The 8809-nt window shown below is 33.2% G+C and overlaps 1 protein-coding gene, 2 non-coding genes and 2 pseudogenes across 3 annotated transcripts; 2 read left to right on the top strand and 3 right to left on the bottom strand.

Annotated features, from left to right (window-relative positions):
* LOC125860382 (photosystem I P700 chlorophyll a apoprotein A1-like) overlaps positions 1-650 on the bottom strand; it is a 2417-nt pseudogene extending 1767 nt beyond the window's left edge.
* A 3416-nt stretch (positions 651-4066) lies between these two features.
* Positions 4067-4153, top strand: TRNAF-GAA (transfer RNA phenylalanine (anticodon GAA)). Its single transcript has one exon. It is a non-coding gene; the product is annotated as a tRNA-Phe (tRNA).
* A 325-nt stretch (positions 4154-4478) lies between these two features.
* On the bottom strand, positions 4479-5205 carry LOC125860443 (30S ribosomal protein S4, chloroplastic). The gene is made up of 2 exons (XM_049540402.1): positions 4793-5205; positions 4479-4685 (listed from the first exon to the last, which is right to left on the bottom strand). The coding sequence occupies exons 1-2, from the start codon at positions 5203-5205 to the stop codon at positions 4493-4495; spliced, it is 606 nt and encodes a 201-aa protein (XP_049396359.1). The 3' UTR covers positions 4479-4492.
* A 357-nt stretch (positions 5206-5562) lies between these two features.
* TRNAT-UGU (transfer RNA threonine (anticodon UGU)) lies at positions 5563-5635 on the bottom strand. The gene has a single exon. It is a non-coding gene; the product is annotated as a tRNA-Thr (tRNA).
* A 1668-nt stretch (positions 5636-7303) lies between these two features.
* On the top strand, positions 7304-7857 carry LOC125859772 (photosystem I assembly protein Ycf4-like; annotated as a pseudogene).
* The last annotated feature ends 952 nt before the right edge of the window (positions 7858-8809 follow it).

Genomic DNA, 8809 nt, shown 5'->3' with positions numbered 1-8809 from the left:
TAGAGTTGTAATTCACTAGTTATTCCAGATGCTCGCCAAAGCTGAAAAAAACCAGAGGTTATTTGTATTCCTCGGAAACTCCCGCCTACGTCACCATTTAATATTTCTTGGCCTACTATTGTCCAAACCACTTGGGCACTAGGCCCAATGTGAGTTGGATCACTTAGCCACGCTTCATAATTAGAAAAATGAGCACCGTGGAAATACATGTCGCTCAGCCAAAGAAAGATGATGGAGAGTTGACCGAAATGTACACTAAATACTTTTCGAGAGATCTCCTCCAAATCACTGGTATGGCTATCGAAATCGTGAGCATCAGCATGTAGGTTCCAGATCCAAGTGGTAGTATCAGGCCCTTTAGCTATTGTTCTTGAGAAATGACCCGGTCTGGCCCATTCCTCGAAAGAAGTTTTTACGGGATCCCTATCTACCAAAATTTTAACTTTTGGTTCTGGCGAATGAATAATCATTGAGTCCTCCTCTTTCCGGACAACACATACAAAGAGACCCGCCAACAGTCAAATAATTAGTGAACCTTAGAGATAGAGAGATATTTCTATAATTAGTTCGTTTCTCTTCTATTTTTCTATCTCCTATCTCTCTATTTTCTTTAGTTATTTACTAGAGCAATTATGATCTGGAAGTCGATCCGGGGCAAGTATTCGAATCTATTATGACATAGCCTTGAGGTGCGCAACGGACCTTTTAACCTTTTAAAAACCTTTCTGGGCTTTGGATTGATCCAAAAATGACTTTTTTGTGCAACCTAGTGTATATTCATAGAAGTTATTAAATGGAGCTCTTTAATTTTTTACCTAGAAGATTTTAATAACTCTAATTCTATTCCAGATCACGCGAGTAGCCATTAGACATTACTAAGAGACATACCCGGTATATATATATTTAGTGATTCAAAGGTTTCTTTTATTAGTTTTAATAATAATTTTGTTTAATTTAATAAAAAGAAGTCTATTTTGTACTCTATCTGTGTATCCTTTTTTATTCCTAAAAAATAGCAGATGAAATAGAAGTGAAATACAAGGCTTAGAGGGGAGATAATGAAATTATGTGATTGGGTCTTCCAAAAGCAAAGGAATAATCTATTTTTTCGTTAACTGATCTAATGGGTCCAACAAACAATTAATTATAACAAATATCTAAATTCTAAATAAAAAAATAAAATACTAGGCTAAGATTCTAAATAAAGGATAATAAATAAATGGGGTCCTCTTTTATTCTAAACGTCTCGTGATCTTCAACCAATTATGTGCTTCAATATAATTACCGGGAGTAAGCGCTATAGCCTGTTTCCAATACTCAGTGGCTTGATCGAACCAAGCCTTTGCAATTTCAGAATCTCCCTGTTGAATGGCCTATTCTCCCCGGCCGGAATAGGTAGTTCAATTCCTTCCCTTAGAACCGTACTTGAGAATTTCTTACCTTATACGGCTCAACAGTCAATTCTTTTGGTGTCCTATTTTGATCTATACCATATCTAATAAAATCTAATCAGATTTCTCATGGATCTATCCCAGTTTTAGGGTTAACTAAAAGAAAAATAGGTTAATTACATGAGTTTCAAACTGAAATTTGGATGAATAATCCGTTTATTTAGTTTTATCTTTTTTGCCACCTTCAGAAGAATAAAGCATAGGCATTTCTACTAGTGTTATAATTTTCTGAAAAGGAACTATCTCAGTTTCATAGATAAATTTATATAGAATCTTTGAAAAAGACTTTCTTTCATAAGAAAGAAAATACTTACTATCTTTGGGATCTGATCCTACACCGCTGCTCAAGACTTTAGTGGATCGACTCTATTACATAAGTTAATTCCTAATTTTTATCTCACATCATGAGATAAGTACACAGTTATTATTGTATCGGCCCAAAACCTCGCTAATTGATCTTTACGGTGCTTCCTCTATCTCTCTCAATTAAATCTTTATATTTATAGAAAAAAGCTGCTAGGCATTTTTATTTTTACCTATTTTGACTTCTATGAAGTTTCGTTCTTTGCTACAACTGATAAAAATCGTTGTTTTAGACGATGCATATGTAGAAAACCTATTTGCTTCTAGTAGTTACTTTACTAGATTTATCTTTTTGTCTTTCTATAGTGGAGATAGTCGCACGCAATGACAAATCACTGCCATATTATTAAAAGTTTGTGGTAAGAATGGGTTTCGTTCTAGTGCTCGAAAATAATATTCCAAAGCTTTCGTATGTTCTCCATTACTTGTGTGGATAAGCCCTATATTATAGAGTATATAACTTCGATCATAGGGATCAATTTCAAGTTGCATAGCTTCATAATAATTCTGCAAAGCTTCCGCGTAATTTCCTTCGGATTGAGCCGACATCCGTTACGGTCGTCATTCAATTGAAAGAATCTCTGTTCCAGAACCGTACGTGAAATTTTCACCTCATACGGCTCCTCCCTTATGTGCATAATGAGAATAATACATAGAATAAAAAAAGATTCAACAATGAAAATATTCTCATTATGAACTCAACAGGGCTAGTGTTTTTACAAGAAATCTCTAGCCAACCTTCATGCAAGAGATTCTTTCTTAACATCATGCCTATTGGGACTAGATAGAAATGATAAGATAACTCCAACAATTTCTTTATTTTTAACGCCTCCTAATTTCCAGGAATTAGTCACTTCAATAGCCTTCGATGGTTATACGGGTATCCAAAGGACGAACGAGATGGATGTTTGTTGTCCCAACCATTCTTTTAGTCCCAAGCCCGCTAAGGAAAGGGCTGACTTAGAACAAAGTTTTCGTGTTGTTGATTCCTAGGTGTAGCGCTTCTTCCCCTATGCTGCCTATTAGCGATAGTAGAGTAGGATTGACCCGTAATACAGAACCTTTAGGCGTAACCTTTCGCTTAATACTAGAATCGAGAATTGAAACATAGCATCTGAGGTTGCATTAATCGAGGATACACGACAGAAGGAATTGTTCTATTTCCAAACTTCACCTTCAAAAAGCGTAGATCTTTTTTTCTTGAATCATGTGTTTTTCTCCTCGTAAGACTGAGAGAAATGAATAAATATAAAATCAAAAAAAAGAATCAAATCGCACCATCTCTGTAATAGGTAAATGCCTCTTTTTCTCCTGAAGTTGTCGGAATTACTCGTAATAAGATATTGGCTACAATTGAAAATGTCTTATCAATAAATTTTCCATTTGTCTGTGATCTAGGCATAGGTAGCAATCCATTCTAGAATTCTTTTCATTACCTCTCGTGGGAAAAAGATCCCACAAAGAAAAGAATTGTATAGTACGAAATAACATAAAAACTTATTTTTTTTTAAGAAAAAAACAAAAGATACGAATCCTCTATTCCAATTGTTCCTTTTTGACAGGAATTGAGGAGAAATAAGAAATATTTCAACGCGATTCGATTTCATACTAATGTAGTAGTATAGGAACTATTCTGATTTCGGTGAAGTTACAAATTAGAAGAACTCGAGAAATTTTGATTGAATCATGATACAAATTACAAAGAAGAAAAAAGATCGACTAATCATTCTATGATGAAAATAGAATAACTGCCAATTTTGTGTACATAACGGGTATACACTATACAATCGAATCTAATTTTTTTATGAATTTCTATTCTAATAGAGGGGTAGGTATTTGTTGTTGAGAACTCCAAAATCGAAAAGGAATTAAAAAAATATTCTGGTATGGAATCATAGTATATATAATTACAATTATGATTTAAGAGTATCCATTAACTATAGTCTAAAATATATAGACCATCAATCAATTGATTCGTTCTAATTCATTGAATTAATCCGTTATAAAAATAGAAAAATATCAGAAAAAGAAGGGAACGTTGTTTTTGCAAACATGAATTGAATTTTTTTGAACAATTTTTCGTAAAAATTGTATCTTTATCCCGGAGCCTCGAAGGAAAGAAAAACCGTTCTTTGCTTTGATTTTGATGACAAATCTTCAGTTAAAATGGATTGGTCGTACCTATCCAATAATGGAATATGGATTATGACTGACTCGCTATTCACTCGGTTTTGGGGTCATAATCATTATTAGGAGAGATGGCCGAGTGGTTCAAGGCGTAGCATTGAAACTGCTATGTAGGCTTTTGTTTACCGAGGGTTCGAATCCCTCTCTTTTCGTACCTTCGCTTAATTCACCAATTTTACTAACAACAAGGGCTCAAATAGCATTGGATACCATTATTCCAACCTCTAGACCCTTATTTGATCTAAAGATATAGATTCTCAATTCCTAATTGCTGTGATGCGTAAAATAGAATACTAAAAAATAATCATAATCAAAATACTGGAAAGAAAAGAATAGACAAGGAATGAAAATAGATCTTTGGTCTATGATAAAAAAATGGGGGAAATCTGGATCAAACTCGAATTGATCGTACTTAACTTACTTAACCTTGGGTTAATTTACTTCGCCTAAAGGGAAGAAATTTTTGCAAACCCTTGGTTTTAGTCTGAGGTTTAAGTCTGACGAGAATAATATTCTACGACTAGCAATTCATTTATTTTCAAACCGACCCATTTACTATCTATTATTTGATTGACTAATCCTTTATATTTGAATGGCTGAAGGGTCAAATGATTTGGTAATTCCTCATGAGGGGATGAATCGAGAGAAATTTGAATCAGAGCTCTGGATTTTTGTTCATCCTTTNTCCTTTATATTTGAATGACTGAAGGGTCAAATGATTTGGTAATTCCTCATGAGGGGATGAATCGAGAGAAATTTGAATCAGAGCTCTGGATTTTTGTTCATCCTTTGCCGTAATAATATCTCGGGGTTTGCAGCGATAACTCGGTATATCTACTATATGACCAGTAACTAAAATATGTTGATGGTTAACTAATTGACGAGCTGCGGGAATAGTGGAAGCCATACCCAATCGAAAAAGGATGTTATCCAAACGCATTTCAAGTAATTGTAGTAAAACTTGACCTGTTGACCCCTTGGCTTTTCTGGCGAGACGAACGTATTTAAGTAATTGTCGTTCTATAAGACCATAATGAAAACACAATTTTTGTTTTTCTTCTAGATGAATACGATATTGAGATTTTCTATCGGAACGCGATTGGTTTCTAAGATCACTTCCGGTCCTAGGCTTTTTATTAGTTAGTCTTGGTAAAGCCCCCAGGAGTCGTATTTTTTTGAAACGAGGTCCTCGGTAACGCGACATAAAGACGCCTTATTCTTATTTAGTATTTCGAATGAATTCTTATTTCTATTTATTTTTTATTGAATTTTATTTTACAGAATAAACCTAAACTAAAACTAAACAGAACTAAATGAAGCGAAGTTTACTGAAATAGTGTACTTATACTATAAATACTATAAAGAAAAGAAGAATGGGATGAATTAGATAAATATACGGAACCCCTTCTAATATATATATATATATATATAATTCTTTGCTGACATAATTGGAAGTTCCTATAATAGCTTTTGGAAAAGGAGGAAGGCGCAATTTCAATATTCTTTGATTTCAAAGGAACATTATCAATCATCTAAAAAATGAAAAAAAAAAATAGGGAAAAGCCGGCTATCGGAATCGAACCGATGACCATCGCATTACAAATGCGATGCTCTAACCTCTAAGCTAAGCGGGCCCACATCACAGAAATCTTATATGCATAGTAATTGACTAAATTACTGGAGTTGAAATCTTAGTTATTAACTAGTCAATATTCTATTGAATATTCTAGAGCATAAGGATTAATATAGCGATCTAGAATTTCGATTTATCCCAATTCTAATACTAATATTATTAAATAGTGATTGTAAATATTGTTAATATTCTTTGATTTTCAATTTGAATTGAATGGTAAATATTCTTTTTCATTTCTTTTTTTGGCATTTGAAATACTTTTTATTACAGTTCTATATTATATATATCTCTCATTCTATATTTATTTCAAATTCTAATTGTTTAATGGAATGGTTAGTTATAACTAATGAGACATTCCTCCGCTTTCAGGGGAAAGTGAAGATAAAAAACAAGAATCGATCGTTCAACTATTCCAAATTGAATGGCAAAATGACAGGAAGCGAGACATATTGATCGGGTATATATCCATCTATATTGAATTGCGGATTCCGAAATGATAAAATCATTTTTGATTGGACAAAAAAAGGGTCTCCTATAGAAGATAGTTAAGAAAATCAAAGAGGAGAAAACGTGTTTTCGAGATAGGAATCAGTATCTAATGAATTCAATGGTTCCAGTATAAATGAAAGAAAAATAAAAAGGAATGAAATCACAACGAGATCCTAATCTCAAAACAAAAAGAAAGGCGGGTATGGCGAAATTGGTAAACGCTACGGACTTAATTGGATTGAGCCTTGGTATGGAAACTTACTAAGTGATCACTTTCAAATTCAAAGAAACCCTGGAATTAACGAAAATGGGTAATCCTGAGCCAAATCCTGTTTTCTGAAAACAAACAAAGGGTCAGAAAAAAAGGATAGGTGCAGAGACTCAATGGAAGCTATTCTAACAAATGGAGTTAAATGCGTTGGTAGAGGACTCTTTACATCGAAACTTCAGAAAGAAAAGGAATGAAGTGAAGGATAAACGTATATACATACATATTGAATACTATATCAAATTATTAATGACGACCCGAATCCGTAATTTTTCTATAAAAATCGAAGAATTGGTGTGAATCCATTCTACATTTAAGAAAGAATCGAATATTCATTGATCAAATCATTCATTCCATAGTCTAATAGATCTTTTGAAGAACTGATTAATCGGACGAGAATAAAGATAGAGTCCCGTTCTACATGTCAATACCGGCAACAATGAAATTTATAGTAAAAGGAAAATCCGTCGACTTTAAAAATCGTGAGGGTTCAAGTCCCTCTATCCCCAAAAAGACTATTTAACTCCATGGCTATCTATTTATTGGAATATAGTATAACATGTGATTTCCACCGAACATAAAGGAAAAAACTCTTATGCCCGCAGAAACATGATATATGGATATATCAATTCTAGCAATTTTCAAATAGATCAGGATCTCTGGATGGCTGAAATGTAGTCGGTGAATCTATATGTATATCGATATGTATAGTGGGATCGTATTAAATAAAAAGTATGTTATTATTTTAGATTTAACCAATTTGATGAATTACTCCTAATGGTTGACATCAAACTAGTGCTAGTTCACCTCAAACTAGTGCTAGTTGATGAGAGTTACTTCGGAAACAAAAAAGTAAAGTCAAATTTCTCTGGGGTATTATCTCAATTCCAATAAAATGCAATCGAGTAAAGTATGACTTGGCGATCAGACGATATATGGATATAACTTATAACGGGGTCTCGAAAAATAAGTAATTTCTGCTGGGCCTTGATCCTTTTTTTAGGTTCATTAGGCTTCTTATTAGTTGGAACTTCCAGTTATCTTGGTAGAAATTTGCTATCTTTTTTTCCGCCTCAGCAAATCATTTTTTTCCACAAGGAATCGTGATGTCTTTCTACGGAATTGCGGGTCTCTTTATTAGCTCTTATTTGTGGTGCACAATTTCCTGGAATGTAGGTAGTGGTTATGATCAATTCGATAAAAAGGAAGGAATAGTCTGTATTTTTCGTTGGGGATTTCCGAGAAAAAATCGTCGCATATTCCTCCGATTCCTTATAAAAGATATTCAGTCCGTTAGAATAGAAGTTAAAGAGGATATTTATGCTCGTCGTGTTCTTTATATGGACATCCGAGGCCAGGGGTCCATTCCCTTGACCCGTACTGATGAGAATTTGACTCCACGAGAAATTGAACAAAAGGCTGCTGAATTAGCCTATTTCTTGCGTGTACCAATTGAAGTATTTTGATAAATTGAGAATCAGAACGTTCATGCAATTAAAGAAAACGTATATGAAAGAACCATAAAATGAAACTCTTTTTATGGTCTTTATGCGTTTTATGGTCTTTATGCGTACGCAATTCAATAACAAATAACAAATCGAAATAATAGATTCATCTCAGACGGCAAATCATTTCGAAAGCAATAATTTTTTTAGTTCAATATTTATTGGAATTGACACTTTAGATCCAGATAGATCGTATCTTGTAAATTTGAAATTCTTTCTTTTGTATTCTTTAATGACCAACAATTGGATTTCTTAATTAAATTGGATTTCTTAATTAAATACTGAGAACTAGCCAATTTATCCTTTGCCAGTCATTTTTTTTTAATCATCCTAATATCATTCCCTCAATTATTCTATTCCTGACTATGGGTAATCAATGAAATTTTTTCGAAATATTGGATATTTTGATAGCAAAGGAGTTCTTTCGTCTCAAAATCTGAATAATATTCATTACTTAAAGTGGTTCTTTCGATCATTCATCGAAGGGATACACTTTATTTTTAAGTTGACCAATTGTGATATCAGGAAACAATATTCTAAATTTCTTCATTCGAAGTGAATTCTTAGCCTATTTCTGTATTCTTTCTAGATTCAAAGACTAACCACAAAATCACAAAGAAAATAGATTCATAAGTTCGATACCTTGTATAAAACTAATGTGTGTAAGAAATATTCGATCGCATAGAGTGTACGAATGGGTTGATTAATAATTTACAGACGAAAAAATGGCAAAAAAGAAAGCATTCACTCCTCTTTTCTATCTTGCATCTATAGTATTTTTGCCCTGGTGGATTTCTTTCTCAGTTAATAAATGTCTGGAATCTTGGGTTACTAATTGGTGGAATACTGGGCAATCCCAAATTGTCTTGAATAATATTCAAGAAAAGAGTCTTCTAGAAAAATTATGAGAATT

Source organism: Solanum stenotomum, chromosome 3 (assembly GCF_019186545.1).
Source record: "Solanum stenotomum isolate F172 chromosome 3, ASM1918654v1, whole genome shotgun sequence".
Classification (NCBI taxonomy): domain Eukaryota; kingdom Viridiplantae; phylum Streptophyta; class Magnoliopsida; order Solanales; family Solanaceae; genus Solanum; species Solanum stenotomum.
Note: the sequence above shows the minus strand (reverse complement) of the source record. Positions and strands in the feature narration are given on the sequence as shown.

Excerpts from the sequence above, each read along its gene's own strand:
- LOC125860443 (XM_049540402.1), bottom strand. The coding sequence starts at position 5,205 with ATGTCGCGTTACCGAGGACCTCGTTTCAAAAAAATACGACTCCTGGGG.